Consider the following 23,949-nt stretch of genomic DNA (forward strand, 5'->3'; position numbering starts at 1 on the left):
GTTTATTCTTCATAACGAATATTTAGTGTAAACTTGTAATTTCCATTTTTGAAATAGGGAAACGGATCCAAAGGATGTAAATACCTTTCTCACATTCACACACACTGTGTCAGAGCCAGTATCCAGACTCTTAATTATGTCACGTGCTGTGCCGAGTCGCTCAGTCGTGTCCGACTCTTTGCGACCCATGGACTGTAGCCCGTCAGGCACCTCTATCCATGGGGATTCTTCAGGCAAGAATACTGGAGTGGGTTGCTATGCCCTCCTCCAGGGGATCTTTCCAACCCAGGGATCGAACCCAGGTCTCCAACCCTGCAGGTGGATTCTTTACCATCTTTACCATTGTTACCTCCCATTTTCAGTCCTTTTGGACCTGGATTTTCACACCTCTGTAAGGGCACAACAGCTGCTATTTATATTCCCCGCTTAGTCCCTAAGCAGAGTGCATTCTGAATAGGTCGTTTGTTGCATAAATATATTTTTTGGTGCATGAGGATACAGATGCGGGCTCGGAGACGTAAGCATTTTGTTATTATGTAATAATAAGGATATAAGGGAGAAATCAGACAGCTGGAAGACTTCCCTGTACCTCTAACGGTAAAGAATCTGCCTGTGATGCAGGAGACCAGGCTTAGATCCCTGGGTTGGGAAGATCCTCTAGAGAAGGGAATGGCAATCCACTCCAGTATTCTTGCCTGGAGAATTCCATGGACAGAGAAGCCTGGCGGGCTACAGTTTGTGGGTTTGCAAAGAGTCAGACACAACTGTGTGACTAACACACACAGACACAGCACCGCTGGAGGGCGTCTGAGATCTGGTGACTATCAAGCCAATGGAGGATGTCATGGAAAAGAAAAGACGTTTGTGGCTGCTCTCTCCCTGTACCCAAAAAAACTTGGAAGGCAAGTCAGAAGTGTGTGAAAGAGACGCTGTGGCATTTGCCATGGAATTTGACAGCAGTTTTTATTCTCTGTCTCCCTAGAACCTTTATCAATGGCTTTGGCATTTCATTTCTCTATAGGACAATACAAGTATATTAAGTATTAAAAAATGTTTCTCTGTCAATGATTTCATCAGGGACCATATGAGATCTGGGTGGCACATTTTGTAAACCCATATATTCAAGAGAAGACCGAAGGCTTTTATGAATTTTTTATGTGTGGTATATATATATGTATGGGTATGTATTAACATGTAGATTACACCTACGAATATGTTATGACCAAATTTTGTTAACCCTAGAAGTGCAAGGGTGGTTTACATGTATAAGGTTACCAATGCAATTCGCCACAGTAATAGAAAAATGGAAGGAAAACAATTCTGGGATCATCACAATTGATGCATTGTAAGTGTTTGATGAACATTAATCTATATTTAAGACAGCAAGCTAGGAATAGAATGGAACTTACTCTGATAAAGTATATCTACAAAAAAGCAATGTAAACAGCTTGAAATGGAGAAGATTTTTCATTTCCTATCAGGAAAAATGCCGATTATCACCTGTTTTAGTCAAGACTATTCTGGCTAGATTTGTTCAATGCTGCAAAATGAGGAAAGGTTTAAGGTTTAAGCCAGTAGAAATTGTTGATATCAAATATAATAGTATATTTTGAAAAGCAAAAACAATCTAGATCTAAATTTGTGGAATTAATATGCATAGTTAGAGGAATTGGTGGACAGAAAGTCTATATACAAACATTCTATCTCTACATACATCCTCAACTAAACAATAAAAATCACAAACCATGAAGTTTCAATAACATTAAATATCCAGGGAAAAGTTAACAAAAAATGTGCAAGTAGAAAATGAAACTTTATTGACAGAACTTTAACAGTCAAATAAACAGCATAAGAACAGCATAGATGGTTTCAGTTTATCTTCTTTCAAGCAAACGGTTCCCCTTCACCTGTAATATAAACATTAAACTTACTTAGCAGAACTTTATTTCAATGAGAGGAGAGGTATACAAAGTTCACTGCAGTTGTAGTTCTATAAATTGGACTAAAGCAAGAACACTAAGGGCAACCCTTTGGCTTACCTTCAGTTCATCCTCTCTAGAAATTGTATAGACTTTTCAGGCACATTATGAGTATTTTTAAAAACACACTACTCTTCCTAGTTATACAAGAAAACAAGGACACTGAGTTCAGAACAAATGAAATCAATGGAACCTATCACAATGTAGTTTTCAGTAGAAGGCAAAACTGTGTACACATTCAGTAAAATATCTAACAACAAACAACACCCTAAGGAAAACAAAATACACAAAAAATGAAACAAAAACGTCCCCCAAAAGTATCATTTACATGTATTGATTTGAAATAATATTCTGAATATAGGATAGCTAAATAGTTGTTACCTCTGTTACTGCTTAAGTGAAGCAAATAAAAAGGCCAGTATTACATTTGTTTCTTCTCTACTGTGGAAAAGTATAGAAATTTTCATTTGTTTTCGTTTATCCCTGATATGGTTGTTTTAAGTTGGTTCAACATTTGCCCCCTCCCCCTTTCCTTGTGGCCCTCGTATAATTCTAAATGTTTCTTTTTACCCTGGAAAGCATTCCAGTTGGTATAATGGATTAGATGGTGACACTAATTTTAAGTCATTACTATCACTGGCGACATGGTGACATCAACATGTGAAGCAGAAATAGGACTGTTTCTCACAGCCACACCAAAAAAAGAAAGAAAAAATGGAGAGAAGAGAAGAAAAGGGAGAGCAAGAGGGAGTATGAGTGAGACAGGAAAGCAAGTAGGAAGACAGAAAGAAAGTCTGGAAAAGCAGATATTTTTTTTGTTTGTTTCTAAAGGATAATGGTTTGTGAGAGACAACTCTGACCGATTTCAAAAGTTCATTCACGGGATCTGTGATGTTTAGTTATTTAGTTACTGTGGGGTATGCAAAATGATATTTGTTTTTCTATCCTATTAGCCATTTCATCAATATTCTGAAAATATCTGAGTTCCAGATTATACTGTTTTAATTCTGTAATATACTAACTGTTAAGTGTCTTGTTCACATTTCTTGGTATGTGTACTTGGGCTTTGTCCATTTTCTTCACAGTTATGTAAACTGAGAGGAATGGACTGGAAATTTGGGGTTGGCAGATACAAACTATTACACTCAGAATGGATAAACAACAAGATCCTACTATACCACACAGGGAACTATGTCCAATCTCCTGTGATAAATCACAATGGAAAAGAATATTTAAAATATATATATATATATATATATATATGTGTGTGTGTTAAAAAATTACGTACATTGTCTTTATTTATTAGTTGAATTTATTTTCTTCTTCCTAACAATTGATACCTGTCTTTAATTAAGTATCTTTTTCTTTTTCCCTTCGGTTTCTTCTGTTGCTCTTTCTCTTACCTTTTATATTGGATGTAGGATTTTATATTTATGTACTTTGTAATTTATGTATTGGTCTTTTCAAGTACCACACATATTTAGGGTGAAGATTTTTCTATGAGAACATTTTAATCATGTTCTGTAGTACTTGGAGGTAGTCTGGAAGTGCTATTTTCGTCTAAATGTTCTAATGGAATGGAACAAAAATGTAAAGTGAAAATTTTTAGAAGCCTAATACACAGTAAATTCTTCCCTAACTATGAAGTTCTTCCTTTAAAATCGGAACCATGCAATTAATTGTCAGCAATTCGGAAAACACGTATGTGTAAGATACTAAGTTGATTACGTGGGAAGAACTAGAGTTACAGACTTCGACCTTCAAAACTTTTTAAACTGTTACATCAAAGAGGAAAAATAACATATTTGATATGGTTAGAGATGATTATATCATGAGGCTCAGATTTTTATTAGTTCTTTAAGAGTGACAGTGGGATGTATGGCAAAAACCATCATCAAAAACCATCACAGTATTGCAAAATAATTATCCTCCAATTAAAATAAGCAAGTGAAGTGAAGTCGCTCAGTCGTGTCCAACTCTTTGCGACCCCGTGGATTGTAGCCTGCCAGGCTCCTCCTTCCATGGGATTCTCCAGGCAAGAATACTGGAGTGGGTTGCCATTTCCTTCTCCAAAATAAGCAACCCCCCCCCCAAAAAAAACAGACCAAACGTGAGGGCAGGTAGTGTGCTTAGCATGTGTATCTTACTCACACCTGCCTTGAATATCACTGACTACATTCACTCTCTCAACTTGATCAGCCAGACACAGGAAACTAGACTATCTTTTGCCATTTCATTGTTCAGTCATTTCATGCTTCACTGGGGAAAGGATTTAAAATGCAACTGCTTTTGAAGAGCTAGAGAATTCAGAATTTGAGAGAATTTAACAAACATCAAGCAGAATGTTGGCTCATTTTCTCTTTTAAACAAAAGTTTATTTATTTATTTTAATTGGAGGCTAATTACTTTACAATATTGTCGTGGTTTTTGCCATATATCGTCATGAATCAGACACAGGTGTACATGTGTTCCCCATCAGAAAATGAAATCTCAATTCCCCTGTTATAATTTGACTCAAGATGCTATTTTATGATAAATAAATCATGGAAAACAGAGTATTCTTGTATGCATTCCATCGAAGAGAACCAGAGAATGCAAAAATTAGCATTGAAAAATGAGCACTGTAGTGTATCTGTTCTGAATTCACAACTTACATGAGTCAAGTTGAGTTTAGAAGTTAAGGGATTTCACAGAATCACACACATTATGTTAAAGCTGGTACTAGAACCTACTTGAATGCCTGAGCATATTTCATATAAACTGATATTTATTACAAATGCATTCCATATTTGTTACAAGCAGAAATTATAAAAGAACCTGAAAATTATTAGCTGTTGGTTAAAGTACTTATACTCAAGAGAAGGAAACGGTTTCCTCTTTTCAATTCGATATGGCTTTGATCCTGTCTGTTTCTTTATTTGCAAGTCTGTAAGTCAGGCACTCAGGCATCTGGGGTCTGAACTACCTTTCAAAGAATATGTGAACTCTGTTATTAAAATAATAGTAATTTTCCCTCTATATTATTAAAGATATAATATTCTGGAAAAACAGAAACCACATAAATTACTTTCTGAATGGATGACATACCTGCTTCTGGCATTTCAACAGGCTCTGTATTTGATGCAATCTCCTCCTCGACATCGGGACCATCTCCGCCTTGACCCCCAGTCTTTGCCAAAGCCAATTCCTGGAGATCAGTTTCCAGGTCAGAATCTTTAAAAAAAAATGTATCAATTCAGCTGTAAAGCATACACTATAAACAAGGGAATGATAATATTGATCCCCTCAGTGTTATGAATTAAAGCCTTGGGCTAGTTTGGTAAAAATGTGATGAATAAAAACCTCAGGAGCATTATTCCAGGAATGTTTTGCTGGAGAAAAAGGAAAGCAGAATTTTCCAGATGTTATGACCATTTTCCTTTCCCAGGGCTGTCCTCAGACAACTCAGTTGCCCCCTTCTCTTTGTCTTGAAAACATGGGAACATTTGAGCGACCACACTAACCTGCAAACTATACTCTCCTCAGTTTTTTAGGAACTGTCTGAAGTCCTTTTCTAATGTTTCCTTTCCTCCTCTTACTGGTTATGTCTTAAGACATGATGCACACATACACTTTACCTCCAGGGGCATCCTTCTCCTTCTCTTCACCATGATTCACTGGATCCTCTCCATTGACTTCCTCCTTTCCAGGTGTGATATCCTGATTCTCAGCTGGTGCTTCCTCTTGTTGAGGTTGCTCAACACTGGGCTGCTGGTCCTAGTGGAGTGTGCATGCAAATAAAACTTTTTTTATTAATATATCTAACAGCATAAATGTACATAACATACAGATATATCTAATCATAAGTAAACCTAACAACGTTTTCCCAACACAATTCTATGTACTTACTTTTAATAAAGTTATGCTTCCCAAAGAGAAGAGTTAGCTCCCATAAGAGTTACCCAGAAAGACTTCGGAAGCTATTTAAATCTATGCTAGGATGGAAGTATGCAATCTGTTGTTAATAAGCAGGAGGAGGGAGTCACTGGGCACATTTCCAGGGAATTTCACGGTATACTCATCCAGGCAACACCAGACTGTAATATATCTGGATCAGTGTTCCTTCCTAAGACAAACTGTCACCCTTTATCAGCATGGAAGTCCTTTATCACTGCATCTGCATTACTTAACATCATTTTCTCAAATGTAAATTCCCTGGAAATGTGCCCAGGGACTCCCTAATAGAAACTATCAAATGCTAAGGTACTCACAACCACAGGTTCATCCAGCTGGGAGGAATCTTGATCTGTAGGTCCCAATGTTGATGCCACTTGCCCACTCATATTTCTCCCTGAAAGTAGAATATTGTGATTTAGATATTGTATTTAAGAGCACAGCTACATTTGATCACTTTTATGACCATATGTTGACTTACTATGTTTCAAAAGTGTGAAAATACGTTCAAAAGAAAACTCCGGTTAAGTATGAGTGTACATGCATTCCATTTACACCAAATACAGTTGTTTGCAAAGCCATCTGTATCTTCACTAAGCTGGCAGAGAAATCACCTTAACGTACACAGGAAGACAGAGAATTGTTGTGAGCAAGTTTGATTTCACAACAGAATTCTCCATCATGAAGATAGTTAGTGAAATACTGCTAGGAATTTAAAAATTCAGGACTATTGCTCTTGTCCCACTCCCATTCACCAGACCTATTTTCCCCAACTCCCTTGGAATTCAGTTGGAACACGAAAAAAGGCTCAGTCTTTACAGCCTGACTATGGCGATTTTCTCAGCGTCTGTGGCTGAGGTGAGTCTGCATACAGAGCATACCGGTCCACTTCCCTCTTGGCATCTTACCACAAAACCCGCGATAAGGTCACAACCCCACCGCAGTCCGCTTTCTAGGCCTTTCCTTAATCGCCCACCCTGCCCCCTGCCCAGGTCCCACTGCCGGCCCCAGATTCTGTGCTCTGTCGTCAGTTCCCGGGCCCCAATGAGCCAGATATCTCAAACAGCACCCCCAAGTCTCCCCCCACTGTCATCTGACCCCCTGCCCTCCTCTGCCCACCGCCCTTCCTCTCCAGCCACCAGGATAAGAACTATGGCGTCGCGACACCTGTGAGGAGAAAGATGGTGACCTCGAGGGCCTTCCTCCTCAAAGGCCCCAGATGGCACTGCCCGACCCGCCCGAAACTCGCTGGCTCCCCCTCACACGCACGCACATTTAAACTCCAGACAAGACAGATCTGTGAACCTACCTGGTGAGTCTCAAGTAGTGAGAAAGAACCGGGACTGAATAAACACACCCGTCTCACGCCCAACGGTTCTCACAGAATGCGCTCAGGAAGGCGTATGAGTACCAAGGTGCATGCGCAGCAAGGGGTGCGCGCGTGCGCGCGCACACACACTGCGCATGCTCCCTGACTTGGGCGTGTGCAGTGCAGGTTGAGGTTTTCCCGCCACTCAGGTGGAGTCCTGGAACCGCAGGGTTCTGGTGGATGAGAAAAGGGCTTCAAGACTATTTCTTTTCCTTCCAGGGCAATCTTTCTTATGCATCCACTAACTCTGGTGATAGGTAGTCCCAGGTTACCCTTAGTGGAGAATGTGTCCCGGGAAGACACTCATGACAGAAATAGATATTAAGGTTTTTAATACCTGTTTTTATACATGCTTTGATGAACCATTTCTTTCTCTGCTTCTGGGTTTTCCATCATGCTTGCAATGGCTTTACTCACTTCCATGGAATAAATACATAAATGCATACCTCTGTTGCCATTTTTTGCTTGGAGCACTGCACATTTAAATCTCTGAACTGGTAACTGATTTCTCTGAATATACCTCTGGTTCCTATACACTATTGTTCTTTTAGCATCAGACTTTACTTTCACCACCAGACACATCCACAACTGGGTGTTGTTTCCACTTTGGCTTAGCCTTTTCATTCCTTCTGTAGCTAGTGCTTCACTCTTCTCCAGTAGCACATTCTTCTTCTTCTTCTATTATAGTGGGAATTTTCGTACTTACTAGGAGTTTTAATTTTACCCAAGAGAAAGGAAAACATGCTCACACAAGGACCTTTACTCAAATATTCTACTCATGTACTCCTAATAGCCAAACCTAGAAACAGCCCAGCTATTCAACAACTGGTATACAGATGAAAGAAAAACAAAAGCATATACTCGTACAAAAGAATACTACACAGTCACTTAAAAAGGAACTACTAATGCATGCAACAGCAAGGATGCATCTCAGCTGTGCCAATGAGAGATGTCAGACACAGAAAGCTATGTATTATATGATTTCATGTCAATGGATTCCTGGAAAAGGCACAAGTATAGGCACAGAAATATATCTGTGGTTGCCGGTGTATAGGAGTGGAGGAAGGAGTCTGATGGCAAATAGCCCAAGGGAGCATTTTCGAATCAGTGGAACATTTTCTATATTTTTACTGTGGTAGCATTTACACGATGGTATGCATATGTCAAAACTCGACAAACTGTAATGCATTAAACCATTGACTTCTATCATATATAAATTATATCTCAACACTTCTCACTTTTTTAAAGGAAAAGGAGATTTTACATATTTAAATATTGGTTATCATATCCATCTAGATCATGAGCTCATAAACATAAAAATCTTATTTGGAATTTTTCCCAGACCTGGCCAACTTCCAGGATTCCCCATTCCACCTTTGTATTCTTGTGACAGGACACAGAAACTTGATTTTAACCATGTTTACAATTCCCTCTCCTTCAGCTCAAGTCCATATTCTTGCTGAGTTCTGCCCAATTTACTTTGAAAATATCTAATACGTCTATGTTTTCCCATGTGCACCACATCTGCTGTGGTCCGAAGCCTCCCTCATTTAATTGTCAACCCCCTTCTAATGGTCTCTCACATCCACTCAGGGTGTCTGTCTCCCACCCCCTGCCCTCTCCCTCCCTCTCTTACAGTTGCAAAACTGTTTATGACTTTCTAGATAAAGGCTACTGTCCTACACAAGAACTTGAAGGTATGGTCTAGCCCTTGCCCAGCTTGCTAACAACATGCAAATTAGAGAATCCTCTTCTTGTCTCTCTTATTGGGCTTCATTCACACCCTCCAATTCCTCAAGCTTAGATTGCCCCATATTTCGGAAGCCTCCTGGTTAGTAAACTCCTTCAAGCTAGGCTTCAACAGTATATGGAATGAGAACTTCCGGATATACAAGTTGGGTTTGAAGAGGCAGAGAAACAAGAGATCAAATTGCAACATTCCTCAGATCATGGAGAAAGCAAGGGAATTCCAGAAACACATCTACTTCTGCTTCATTCACTAGACTACCTCAAGGCCTCTGACTTTGTCGATCACAACAAACTGTAAAATTCTTAGAGATGAGAGTACCAGATTAGCTGACCTGTCTCCTGAGGAACCTGTATGAGGGCTAAGAAGCTACAGTTAGAATAAGACATGGAACAATGGACTGGTTCAAAATTGGGAAAGGAGTAAGACAAGGCTGTATATTGTCACTGCTTATTCAACTTACATGCAGAGCACATCATGGGAAATCCTGGGCTGGATGTCTCGCAAGCTGGAATCAAGATTGCTGGCAGAAATATCAACAAGCTCAGATGTGCATATCATACCACTCTAATGGTAGAAACTAAAGAGGAACTAAAGAACCTCTTGATGCAGGTGAAAGAGGAGGTGAAAAGGCTGACTTAAAACTCAGCATTCAAAAACATAAGATTATGCCATCCAGTCTTATCATTTCATGGAAAACAGAAGGGAGGAAGTGGATGCAGTGACAGATTTAATTTTGGGGGCTCCAAAATCACTGTGGATGGTGATTGCTGCCATGAAATTAAGACATTTGATCCTTGGAAGTACAGCTATGACAAAGGTAGTATGCACGCATGCTCATTGCTTTAGTCAGGTCTGACTATGACCCCATGGACTGTGGCCTGCCAGGTACCTCTGTCCATGGGATTCTCCAGGTAAGAGTACTTTAGTGGGTTGCCATGCCCTCTGCCCATGGGGCATGGTAGGGGATCTTCCCAATCCAGGGGTGAAACCCATGTCTCCTGCATCCCGTGCATTGCAGGGGGATTCTTTTTCTTTTGCCACTTGATTTATTTTTTCATTGAAGGATAATTGCTTTACAGAATTTTGTTGTTTTCTGTCAAACATCAACAAGAATCAGTCGTAGGTCCACCCATGCAGGAGAATTCTTTACCACTGAGCTACCAGGGAAGCCTATGTCAAACCTAGACAGCATAGTATAAAGCAGAGACATCACTTTGTTGACAAACTATGGCTTTTTCAGTAGTTGTGTACAGATGTGTGAGTTTGATCATTAAGAAGGCTGAGTGACAAAGAATTGACGCTTTTGGTTTCTGGTGCTGGAGAAGACACTTGAGAATCCCTCGGACAGCCAGGATATCAAAACAGCCAATCCTAAAGGAAACCAACTGTGAATATTCACTGGAAGGACCAATGCTGAAGCTGAAATTCCAATACTTTGGCCACCTGATGGGAAGAGCCAACTCACAGGAAAAGACCCTGATGCTGGTCGTAAAGCAGGTTATGCCATGGTGACTGCTGAACAGGGTTTAGAAGCAAAATCTCTCCCCCAGGGAACCAGTGGTCAGTTAGCAGAGCTTGTGGCTCTGACCCGAGCTCTAGAGTTAAGCAAAGGGCAGCGGGTAAATATCTACACTGAATCTAAGTATGCTTATTTGACTTTACATGCTCATGCTGCAATATGGAAAGAAGGACAGTTTAAAACAGCAACAGGAGAACCTATTAAGCATTTCAGAGAGATCGAGAGATTTTTAACTGCTATCTATTGTCCTAAAGAAGTAGCTGTTATGCATTTCAAAGGGCACAGCAGGGATGGGAGTAAAGTAGCAGAAGGTAATCAGTTAGCTGACTGTCAAGCCAGAAAAGTGGCACTTTATGAAACCCCTTCACTGCAGACGTCTGCCTTTGATCTGGACAGGTCCTGTGGAACAGGAAAAACCACAATATACTGAGGAAGAATTAGAAATATATGAGAAAAGAGGAGCAAAGATTACTGATAACGGATGGTTACAGTCTGAGGATGGACGATTAATAATTCCTGAAAATGCTCAGTGGAAAATTCTTAAGGGTTTACACCAGAGTTTTCATTTAGTTGTAGACAGTACTTACCAAATGGCTTCTCATTTGTTTGAAGGTAAAAATGTAATGAAAACTTTAAAGAACATTATCAAAAGGTGTGAGGTTTTCCAGAAACATAACCCAAAGACTAAAAAGCTAGCAAAATCTGGATTACAATGAAGTGCAAAGTATTCTGGAGAGAACTGGGAAATTGATTTTACTCATGTGCCAAAAGCTAATGGATATTCTTGCTTACAAGCTTGGGTGGATACTTTTACTGGGTGGACTGAGGATTTCCCCTGTCGTAGTGAACAAGCTAAGGAGATTATAAAGATTTTAATCCATGAAATTTTCCCCAGGTTTGGGCTGCCACGGAGCCTTCAGAGTGACAATGGCTCCACCTTTAAAGCTGCTGTAACTCAGGGGGTGTCTAAAGCTCTAGGAATAGAATATCACTTACACTGTTCCTGGAGACCCCAATCCTCGGGAAAGGTTGAAAAAGCTAATGATGTTATCAAAAGACATCTTAAGTTATCAAAGTAACTCAAGAGATGCAGGACAATTGGATTAAAGTCCTACCCAAAGCTTTAATGAGGGCTCGAACTGTCCCAAAAAAGGAGGGACTGTCTCCCTCTGAATGTATATATGGAAAGCCTTTCTTAGACACAGACATCATTATAGACCCTGAAGCCTTGGAATTGACTAGTTATGTAACTCAGCTCTCAGCTTTTCAACCGGCATTAACAGAACTCTGGGAGACGACTCCTGACCCAGCCTCTGAGTCAAGCAAGCCTCTCTTTGAGCCAGGAACCGAGGTCCTCATAACAACACTGGTCTCTGGGGGCCCATCCCTCGAACCCCTCTGGGAAGGCCCTTACCAGGTTATTCTTTCTTCTCCCACAGCTGTCAAAGTGCCAGGAATTCATTTGTTGGTGCATCACACTGGAGTTAAGAGGTGGCATCCTGACCAGAACTAAATGACATCATTTTACGTCTTTACTTTCTATGCTCTGACTTTGTACTTTTCAGATGGGCCTGATAATCTATGTGAGTGTACTTCTGCTGACTCCAAAGATCCTGAGTCTGCCGTTTGATCCTCAAGACAATGCCTTCCTGTCCTGGGCTCCCTCCTATGCTGCATCCCACAATCGGTCTAACTGCTGGATCAGTGGAGCACTCCCCTCTTCATCAGTGGAAGGCTGCCCATGGGGGACATCTCCACTTCAAGGAAAAGACTTTCTCCAAGTCTGCAAATACATTCGACAACAATCATATGTGATGCCTCGTCTTCATCTGATGACATCTAACAACCCTAAGATGGACTGGTGCAACACTTTGTACTTTAACTATGGACATAACGTGACTTTTCATTTTGATTATACATTGTCTTGGTTTAATGACTATTTCGCTACACATAAGGTAAATGGGTCTAGATCTAGTGGCTTTTTACCTGACGTTTATCAAATACGGATGATACAAGGTTATGTGGCGAACTCCTGAAAAAGGACGTCTAATATCTACTGTCCCTATATGCTGGGAACAAATAGAGCCATCCCCAGAAGTTAGCCAACAACTTAATTATAATGATTGGAAACAATTGGGATTTTTGCCTCAGGAAATATGCAAGTTAATCATTCCCATATTTTCCAACCCCAGTTCAGGTCCTCCCTTTGCCTGGCCAGGCACTAATTGGGGCTGGATATCTCAGTCACGCTGGCTTGCTCCAAATGGGCCTATTGGATATGTGGCTCTTACCTATGGGCATGGCTTCCCCCTGGCTGGATAGGGAGATGCACCCTAGGTCTAGCTTTTACTCACGGCTTCATATTTTCAGAGCTTCCAGAAAAGCCTGCTAATTTGCCCCACCTTAAAACTCGGTGGGCAAGGTCTGTATTTCACTGGTGTGATTATTTGGCTGCAGTGTTTGTTCCCTCTCTGGGAACCACAGATGTTATGCTACGAGTGGATGCTTTGACTAATTTTACTCAACGGGCATTACAAGATTCTCAAAAAGCTATTTCAGCTCTTAATGCCAAACAAGCACAAATTCGAAAGGTGGTTTTACAAAACAGATTGGCCTTAGATATTCTGACAGCTGCACGAGGAGGAACTTGTGCCATTATTCATACCCAGTGCTGTACATATACACCTGATATGAGCACTAACGTTACTCATTTTACTAAACACAGGAATAAGATGATTCAGGCTATGGATACTCCTGCAGCCTCAATTGCCTCACTTTGGGAGATGTTAACTAGTTCCCTATGGTGGAGAACTATCTGAATTACAATAATTCTGTTTGTTCTGTTTTTGCTGTTTGCTCCCTGCAACTGTAACTTGTGTAGCTGGATTTGATTCTAGTTGCATGAAGACTTTTAAGTTACAAATGGTTGCTCAAACTCTTGTGACTCCTGCAGCTTCCTCTAACTACTACTTGGAGCTCCTGGATCAGAGACCCTCAGTATGAGGGTTAGGAGAATATGTTGCCTCATCAATTTAGGGACAATGCCCCTTATCATACTGCTTCCATAATTGGAAGCAGTTATGGAATGAGACTGATGCCCCTTTCCTGAGGCAATATAATTCTCCTAAAAGAAAAGGGGGGAATGAGAGGATAACAGGCAGGAAGGCGAGGGGTCTCCAAATGGAGGAAATAGGCTGCAAGTGTCAGACATTTTTTTTTCTCTCTCTCTTAAGAGGCAGGCAGAGAAGGCAATGGCACCCCACTCCAGTACTCTTGCCTGGAAAATCCCATGGACGGAGGAACCTGGTGGGCTGCAGTCCATGGGCTCGCTAAGAGTCGAACATGACTGAGCGACTTCACTTTCACTTTTCACTTTTCACGTTCATGCACTGGAGAAGGAAATGGCAACCCACTCCAGTGTTCTTGCCTGGAGAATCCCAGGGATGGGGGAGCCTGGTGGGCTGCTGTCTATGGGGTCGCACAGAGTCGGACACGACTGAAGTGACTTAGCAGCCGCAGCAGCAGTAAGAGGCAGGAGGAAACAAACTAGTGCTATATATTTTCCCCTTCTTTATACAAATATAAAAAGAGGTTTCTCTTAAAATTTTGTGTTGCCATAATGACCCCTGGTTCCACCTGAACCTAACTTTTCTCAAACCTTGAGGTAACCAATGCATTTTTCTTATGGAAATGCTTGTCTTAAGCTATGTTAATGTTCTATGCACTTACCCTAAACTCTGTCTTCAAGGGGGTTCTGCCTAAAGGCTCAGAACCCACTTGACAAACCAGTATGTTATACTCATACCTTGTTCTCCTAGTCTATGTTAATGAAACTATATATTTGTATGGAAATCTGCCTTTATTCAAGATTCATGTCAATCATTTTATGGTCCATGATGACTCACCTGGTGCCAATGTTATTTCAAAATGCATGTTGTGGGTGAGGAGCCTGGGTTTTGAGACATTCTCTGAGTTTTGAGATATTTCCTTTCCTTAATAAACAAACTTCTAGTAGCTATATAACATCCAGCTAAAGACTAGCAGGGAGGCACTCTTTCTGCCCCCCTCTGATGTCTATGTCAGAAGCTTTCTCTATCTCTTGTATACTTTAATAAAACTTTATAACAGAAAGGTTCTGAGCGATCAAGCCTCATCTCTGGCCCTGGATTGAATTCCTCTCCTCCAGAGCCCAAGAATCTCGGTGTCTTTTGTGGTTCAGCAACAACCTTTCACTGGAAAAGATTGAAGGCAAATGGAGAATGGGGCAGTAGAGAGGATGAGATGGTTAGATAGCATCACCGACTCAACAGACATGAATTTGAGCAAACCATGGAAGATAGTGGAGGACAGAGGAGCCTGGACAGTCCATGGGGTCTCGCAAAAAGAGTCGGACACAACTGAGCGATTGAAAAAGAAGAACCACCACCACCTTACCTTTGAGTTTCACTAAGGTGCCACAGCCCCAGTCTCAGCGGGACTAAGATTTCTGTGTCTGTCAGTGCTAAGGGCCGAGACTTATGTCTTCACACACTCAGCACCCCCAGCTTAGGGTTGATGGTGGATCCTTAGAACGCTCATCACTCCCTCCCAGAGCTCAGAGCATGGACCCTTCTCACAACAGTAATGGAGCACCCTGCCCTGCTACAGAAATGGGAGTTTTAGCTGTTTACCCTCTCTTAATATGCTTTCTCCCTTTGCATTCAATTCACTTCCACATTTCTTCCTTGAGTCACCAAATAGAACTCTTCTTGTCCTCAACTGGTAACTGCAACAAGCTGTACCTGCAGCTCTGTCAGGGAAGGTGCATGTATCCCCTGTGCTGTGTATTTTCTTTCTCCTTTCCCATTGGAATCTGTTGACATCACAAAAAGGGCTCCAGATCACCCACAAAAGGGGCGGTGCTGCAGGGAAGGCTGTGACTCTCATCCACAGCCTGAGTCAAAGCAGGACTTTGTTATAAGTGTACAAGCTGCCCCACTGCATCATGGGAGCCAAAAGAGCAATGGTCTGAAAGTCCTAACACAGACACTTATGTGGATAGAACACCAGTGTCTTCCTAGGGACCTGTGAGTTGTTGGTTGGTTTGGGCCTATAGAGTCAATGACCTTTTTCACATTTGCAGGCTTAGCTAGCCTTCCATCAGGATCTCTCTCCTCCCCTACAGCCCCCCACTTACGGTACCAAAGATATTACTTCTGATGTCAGTGTGCCGATTGGGTTTTCACCTGGCAGGGATACCAACACAACTTTTTATGCTGAAACCTCAAGATACCTGAAGAGAACAAGTTTTCAGAAAGTCCATCTTTCAATTATAATAGAAAAACTGCCTATGTAACAATGAAGATACAGCAAATTAAAATACTAATAAAATGTTTTTTTGCAAATTATTTAGAATGTCACACTTAAGAGAAAAAAATTTAGTACGTGGTCTATTGTCTTTCAGGTTTTGTTCTCTGCATTTAAGAAAATTATGAGATGGGGGAGGTAAGGTCTTCATGATCATGTATTTCTTGTTCTGTTTATCATTATATTATTACTATGATTAGGCTACTTTCCAGAATGATGAGGGTGCTCCACTAATATCTGTCATGGAAAATACATGTTTAGAGCTTGATATGGACTAGGAACTGTTTTCTGTGATGTATGCATATTGACATGACACCCCATGGTCTTTCATGCACTTAGGAGAAGCTGTGTTCAATCCATCTACAGATCCATCATAATGTTTCATGCGGATGGACATGCTGATCTGCCTTCTGATCCACAGTAGACTAGACACTGCACTGTATTCCAGATTGGGAGTCAGATACCACACCTGTATGTTTCTCTCTGGCCTGGGCACCCATCTGACTCAGCTCTTGCCAGCTAGGTGACTTTGTGCAAATGCATCCACCCATTAATGTCTACGTGTCTCTGCTCCTCAACTGCCAAAAGGGATGATAGCATGAAAAATGCTTACCTTACAGTGTTGCTATGAGTACTCAAAGACTTTTGAGTACATATAGAGTACATATGTACATTGTGTACATATGGAGAGCTAAACACGATCCAGAAGGGTGAACTTTTCTTCTTGTCTCTCTTCACTTCCGTTTCTGCTTGTACTCATATCTCCCTGTGCCTGCCCCCATGCTTTTACCTCCCCAATCCCAGCTGATCTGTGTCATCTCTGATCTGTGCCCCTGTCTTCAGACTCTCCATCCCAAAACACAGCTGAACAACTCCTCATGACTTACCTCAGAAAATATCCATATCATCACCCTTGGATTAAACAATCATGAGTATTAGTGGAAGAAATAAGAAACACAAGAATACTGAAAATGTGAAAACTACACAAGAAAGAAGGCATTGCTGATGAACGTTTGACTATTAACATTTTCATATCTTCAACAGATTCAGATCTTCAGAATTTGATTGAAAATTAGACTTGATAAAAATAATGGCAAAAAAAGGCCATGTGATGAGGTTTCTTGGCCTTTTAATTTCCCTGGACAATGTTTTTAAAAATTTGTATACTCAAGTTCTATAACTGTTCAGTGACCACTTGCTTTCCGGTTATGGTGCAAATCCTATGAAGAGGTCATTAACTTCTAACTTCATAGAGAAAATTCACTAAACTTTTTCATACGAGCACATGATGAAACCTAAATATTTCATTTAAGCTTCACAATATCCCAATAAGAAGAGGGGGATATGCATTATGCTAAAAAAAATTCCTCCCTCATGCCTCATACACTCCTACCTTGAGGCCCTGAAAGGCCCAAAATGATAGTGCAAGGTCCATGCAGTGGGTCAAAGGTGGTCTTGACATTGTGTCTCTGGAACAATCTCCAGGGAAATGTAGAACAGCAATAATATTAACAACAGTAATGACAACAGCTACAATTGACTTGGAACATACCATATGGCACATACTGTCCTGACAATTTCCCATGTCAGAGGTCTACACTGCCCCATGAAGTAGTTAAATTTACTCCAAGCTAGTGTTCCCATGTGGTGAAAAGAGGAATGAGGCACAGAGGTGCTACGTAACTTGTTCAGTGTCGCCCAGCAGTAAGGGAGCCACAGGTCTGGACACACTGTAGAAATCTCTGTGTGTTCTGTATTTACTCAGTCAAGGGTAGAATCCAACAGCTAGAGCAAAATATGTAGAATAACAGCTACCACATAAGACAAATTGATCTTACATCATAGAAATGCACACTAAATAGATATCCAATTTCTTCAGAAATCTTTCAAATGGAGGCTTGACAGGATGTTTTGTGGAAATGATGGTCTGAGAGCCTCCTCAGAACAACAGACAGCATGTCAGTGAGTCTCCTAGACTGGAGGTCTTGAGTTTGTGCATCAGAGAAGGCAGGAAACCCCTGTCACATGCTCGCAGAGACATGAGCCTGGCAGTAGGCAAAATAAGACCATGCCTCTGCTCCGGTAGTGCCTAGACAAGTTGTCCATGTCAATCAGAACTGAGGAATTCTTTTAAAAAGTGCAGATTCCATGATCTACACTCAGTGAATCTCACTCAGTGTGGCTACAACAGTGCCCTAGAATCTACGAGATTTCACTACATTTGGGAAACTCTCAGGGACTTTATTAAACCCCTTTGGAGTGAGACTGTCAGCAAAATAAAGGAAATAGAGATTGGAACAGATATTAGAAAAAATATATAGATAATCAACAGAACCCAAAGCTGGCTCTTTCAAAAGGTCAATACGAATTCATAAATTTCCATCCACAAGAGTAAAAAAAAAGATAACTAAAGACAAAACTTACCAATATCAGGAAAGAGGTTACAGATCCCACAGAAATTAAAAGGATTTTATTAATAATTCTACATAACTTCATCTGGCAATTTAGGTGAAGTGGAACAAACTATCAAAGTTCAGTGAAAAAGAAACATAAAATCTATATTAAAACTGAGCTTATGGTTGAAAAATTTACAGAAAAGAAATCTCCAGCCCCAGATAGTATCCCAGGCACAAAAGAGAAGGGGAGGGAAAGAAAGGGTACGGACAGGGAAAAGGTGAATACACACACACTCACAGACACACACACACACACATATCCTAATCCAATCATTTAATGAAGATGAATTGGGCCAAATCCAAGCAAAGTGATGAAACCACTCATTTTTTTTCTCATTGTCCTCCAGCTTCCCCTTCCTGCCTCTCTCCTTTGCCCCAGTTCCTTTCTCTTTCTAAAGTCCTGCCCTCCATCAAGAGGAGCGACCCATGATTATAACTGATGTCCACTGCTTGGCTGACATTCAGTGTGGATGCTATCATCCCTGCAGCTGGTACACTGAAGCTCTCTGTCTCTCATGATGGACCAGAAGGTTTCACTCCTAGTTTCAGGGATAGGTAGGAGAGAAGGTGCAGCCATATGTTGGAGCCCTCAGTCCTTCATCTGTGAAGTGCTGATGACCACAAACTGGGGGAGAAACAGAAACAGCAGCACCAGGCCCCTTTCAATGAGAGCTACGTGCCAAACCCAGTGCATCACAGGATTCCTTGACATTCAGGAGCACGCCAAGTAGATTTCCATGCCAGGACTGTTGCATTTATTGTTCCTTCTGCCTGGAATGCTCTTCCCTTAGATAACCCCACAGCCTGCTCCCTTACTTCCTCCAGATCTCTGCTTACTTGCCATCTTTCAGGGAGTTTTTCCCTCATTATCTTGAATAAAATAATGACATCATACCTACATACACCTTTTCCCCTGATGCAGCAATATCTTTCTTCATAGTGCCTGCCACCCTTGATTATTTACTGACCACCAAGTCTATGAAATGAGAGACTTGGTTAGTTTTGTCTTGTCCCAAACTCCTCCAACAGTGCTCAAGTCTATGGCAGGTGCTCAGAAAATATTTGCTGAGAGGGACAGTCTGGTGCCAGGCCCTTTACACACATTGTTAACACCCACAGAAACCCTCCAAGATGGGCACTGGCCCCACTGTATTAATTATGAACAAACTGAGATTTCAGGAGACAACTGATTCACTCAACAACACACAGTCAGCATGTCAGGTTCCAGGCTTCAGAATCATATCTGCCAGCTTCCAAATCCTCAGTTCCCCGACAGAGACCTCACAGCCAAGAACATAAGAGGTTTTACTTCTAACACAAAGACTCCAAACAGCTCATAGATATGCAGAGACACCAAAAAGAGCTCACTGAACCTCTGCAGAGAGCGCACAGCTCGAGTCTCAGACGGTGAAACAGAACGGAGACCATAAGCATACACACTGTGACAGAAACCCTGCAAACAGCCCAAAGTCTTCCAGACAGAAAGAAATGAGAACTGCACAGATACTTCACATCATGGAGACTGACTCCAAACCACAGGGACACTGACCGACCTACTACAAAACCCCCTAAACAGAAAGACAGAAGTTTTAATAACTCAAGAATATCATATAATCTTAAGATACAGTTCCCAGACAAATGAAAAACTTGCAACCTGTGCGTAGAGCCCCACGGAGCTGATAGTTTACACCTTAAGACTGACCCATCCTTAAAGCGGCACAGAGGCATCACAACTTGGGACCTAGAATCAAAAGCTCAGTGATCTCACATTCTGGGTGCAGACGCCTATGCAGAGATCTCTCACCCAGGGAATGAAAGGCCAGAAAACTCCAAAGATGCACATCCTGGTGTACAGGCACACATCCTAGAGGCTTTGTACTATGGCTCACAAAATCTACTCAGATCAAATATCCCGTCACTCACAACCCCGCCCAAAGGCTCAAGGAAATCAAATGTACCCAGAGAGCACTTGTGTTGTCATACGTAGCAATACACAAACCCAAGCTGCCAGATAGAGGTTACGCTCCAGGGAGAGACACCAAACTCAGAGACCTCTCCCTGGACATGAATTGCAAGCATTTCTGTGAATGACCCTGTGCTGCCACATGCTCCAGACTGAGCGAGAGCTAAACAAGACTGAAACGCCGTCACCATACACAGCCAGCGACTGCGCCAAACCTCGCCACTAACCAGGACTGGACCCCTTCAAGAAAAGCAAGAAAACTCGGAGGAAAATTGTATGCTCTGAGAAGTCGCACACGCCAACGCGGGCGCACGCGGATACAGGCGCCTCCCGCCATCAGTTCCAGTTCGGCGACCCCAATGTGGGCAATCACGCGGTGGCCAGTCACTGCCCAGAACGCTTCCCGGACGCCAAACCCAAACCGACAGCCAGTCTCTCGCTCCGCAGTCGTCCCACCAAGAAGGGGTGGAGTTGAAAAAGAGACGAAGAAAGTTTCCGCGTAATACCGCTGTCCGTTCGGATTCGAGAGAGGTGGGAAGATGAAGAGGAGCGAATGGGGATGGACCCAGTGGCCCCATGAGTGCCGCGGCTGGGACCGGCGGTCCATGCCCGACGCGGTGTAAGGGGACCCTCCTTGTTGGCACACGCCCTCTCTCAATGGTACCTTTCAGAGTGGGTGGGCTTACCGCTACCCCTCAGTGGTACATCCCAGGACAGAACTGTTTCATCTCGCGCGCCCCTTGCTGGTGGGATTGGGGAACAGCAGATGTAGATGCCTGTGGACCGTTCCAGGATGATCCCCAAAGGGCGGAAGGGCAAAGTTAGGGTGAAAACCCCACAGATTGCTGCAATTTTGGACTCAGAAAAAAGCCTTCATAAACTGAAGATTGCGTCTCTATGGGGATCACTGTCGTAACAGAGAGCATGGAAAGCATTTTATCTATGCTGGCATTGTGCTTGTTTGTGCATTCCTGTTCAATACAGAATAGGTCTCATGGGGGAAAGCCAGCCGCAGTCCCCCAAGGGGCAGGATAGAAAAAGCTTCCGACTGGGATCTGAAGGCCTGGCGAGGGAAAGCCCTCTGTCGTTGACTGCGAGTAATATGTGAAAGAGACAACAGGACCTTCCATTCTGTTAGGAAAGGGGTCAACTCCGAGGGGACCCAAGGACACCACCACGTAGGTGAGATAAAGACCATGTCTTTGTCACCATCTTGTCATACCTGAATATGTTCCCTAGCAGGATCCTCAGCCTGTCTAGCTATGCCTCTCTCAACAAGTTTAAATTTGCTCACTCATTCCATCATTCATTCATTCATTCTCCCCAAAGTATGTGTCAAGCACAACTCTGTGTGTTAGGAAAGAGAAAAATCAACCTTTTCCTCATGGAGCTTACATTCTCTTGGGATCATGTGGTCCCCAAATTCAAGTAATTTATCAGGTCTTTGTAACTGACATGATTAAAATTATATCGGGATAGTGAAATAGATGGGATGATATCTAGAAAGAGTGGTCAGGGAAGTTCTAAGACTGTGACATTTGAGCAAAGGCCTAGAGGAGATATGCCTATCTGGGAAAAAAGTATCCTAGACAGAGGTAAGGCCAGTGGAAAAACTGGGGAGTAGAACCCTGTGTTGTGTGTATGAAAAGAGTGAGGAGGGCAATGTGACAGGCACAGCATGATGGAGGGAGAGCGAGGAGATTGGGGACAGAAGTGATGAAGGCCAGGTCCCTTGGGCCTTCTGGCCATTGGGAGGATTTTGACTTGAACCACAGGAGGGTTCTTATCAGAGAAGTCCCCAGGCTTCTTCCCGAGGCCCAGATCACATATTATTGTTGAGGAGCTCTTGGTGTATTTGAAGAAAAACCCTTCCCCACCCCTTCTGCAGTTGAGCATGCCTTCCCTGGAATCCCCTACACTCAAGGGGAATGTCCCCTACTGCTCCCAGTGAACATCCATGTCAACTGATGATACCCTCAAGAGACAGGGCAAGGACCCTCTTGATGTGAATGAGGTCACATCGAGTCTTGCAAAGGCAAAGAGGGATGATATAACAGGCACAGAGATGGCAGGGAGAATGACAAAGAACATTAGCTAGGGCTGGAGAGACTACTTCTGGCAGGAAACTCTCCTCACTTAGTTAGCACCCAACTACGGGCTCCCAGCCCTGCTGCTGGATGATGTACAGTACATTGTCTCTATAGGAGAAAAGAAGCCCCTCCCCAGGGACTGTCTGTAGGGAATGACTCAGTTGCCCGTGGCCTGGGCCTTAATCATGCTCCCTTCATACACATCAGGGGCCTCTGCCCATCCAGACAAGGACATGCTCCATTCCTGGGGAGGCTCATGCTGTACACAGGGTCTCTCACAACCTGTCCCGCCCAGACTGCCCTCCTGCTGATCTCACTGCCAATGACTGATTTAATGGGGGAAAGAAAGACAGGGATCTCTGCATTTGTTGTGGAGCCTCATGCAAATGGGTGAATGTGAGATTTCTCCCCAGCTGCTTGGAGGCTCACCTCTGTACCTTCCCCCACCACCTCCCCAGGGAATGTGAAGATTACATTTCACACATCAGGTAAGAAGCTGGATGTGTGATGGGGAGACACAGAGACATATCCTGACAGTGAGTCAGTCATAGCGTCCTTGTGGCCCTGTGCAAATTCCCCCCTCGCCACTACCTGGCCAGGGTTGTGCTGAGTCTTCCTTGCCTCCTCCAAGGAGCCCAAGCTTACATGCAGTCCCTCCCCTCCTCATGACCTGAGACATTCCGTCTGCACTGGGCCTTGGGCGCCCATCTGCTAACGGTGCCCTCCTTGTTGTGGGTTGGGCAGATGGACTGAGGGAGTGTGTGTGCAGTTTTTGTCACAGGGCCCCTGCATGGGTGGTAGTCATATCAGCAAGTAGTGTTCTTAACAGGTTTATTAACTGGGCTTCTGTGAGTTGCCCATTATTACCCTCTCTGAGGATGGGGCCCCAAGCTTTTATGTCTGTAGGGAGGCACGGTAGAAATTGTAGCAAATGTGGCATCACAGGCCTACTTCTAAGACCTGTGACAGTGGGGTCCATCCACCCTTCCTCTTAAGACTATTCTCATATACAGATACATGAACAGCTGAGAGGCCAAACCCTCTGGGCAAACAAAGACCGCCCATATAATTCTGAGATTTCATGCCCTGGGACAGAGATCTGCAAACAGTTCAGATTTCTCATCCTGAACACCAACCCAGAACAGCTCTAACAGGTTGCACCTGAGGACACAAACGCATTCCAGCTCAGAAATGCCAACTGTGGCCTCAGATGAATTAGGATCCCTAAGAGAAACAGCGTTGCTCACAGCCAGTTCTACAGGGTTAAGTTGTAACCTCGGTGGTTCCTGAATGACACTGCATTCTGAAGGAATTCTGGGTGACAAACAGGAAGAGGCACACTGTACTTTGGACAAACTCGCCCTTATTTAGTCACTCACCTACCTCAGGAAAAGGTTCAGTGACCCCAGATTCTGGCATCTTCCCACATACACAAAAGCATGAAAATGATTAACTTGCAATGTCTGATCTCTGTGCTTCACAGTAATCTTTTACCAGTATTCATGCTAGACTTCTTGTATTTCCTAGGCAAAAATCATATTGTC

At 42.6% G+C, this 23,949-nt stretch overlaps 1 protein-coding gene and 1 long non-coding RNA gene across 12 annotated transcripts in view; both read right to left on the reverse strand.

Moving 5' to 3' along the window:
• Positions 1-23,949, reverse strand: part of LOC122689036 — a 574,758-nt gene that overhangs the window by 65,422 nt on the left and 485,387 nt on the right. The window lies entirely within an intron of this gene.
• LOC122689023 (X antigen family member 5-like) overlaps positions 1,795-23,949 on the reverse strand; it is a 40,278-nt gene continuing 18,123 nt past the window's right edge. For 3 of the 7 annotated variants that reach the window (XR_006339656.1, XM_043895095.1, XM_043895097.1), the window contains 3 exons: positions 5,597-5,735; positions 5,067-5,192; positions 1,795-1,907 (listed from right to left, as the gene is read on the reverse strand). Coding sequence is in view for 2 of the 7 variants with exons in the window: in XM_043895095.1 (XP_043751030.1) it covers positions 1,885-1,907; positions 5,067-5,192; positions 5,597-5,735 (288 nt within the window). In the remaining 5 variants the exon portion in view is untranslated. Of the gene's footprint in view, positions 1,908-5,066; positions 5,193-5,596; positions 5,736-6,229; positions 6,310-7,221; positions 7,455-7,618; positions 7,927-20,979; positions 21,050-23,949 lie in introns of those variants that run through there. The other 4 variants (XR_006339652.1, XR_006339653.1, XR_006339654.1 and 1 more) reach the window with 4 other exon arrangements.

The sequence above is a fragment of the Cervus elaphus genome, chromosome X (genome assembly GCF_910594005.1).
Source record: "Cervus elaphus chromosome X, mCerEla1.1, whole genome shotgun sequence".
Taxonomy (NCBI): domain Eukaryota; kingdom Metazoa; phylum Chordata; class Mammalia; order Artiodactyla; family Cervidae; genus Cervus; species Cervus elaphus.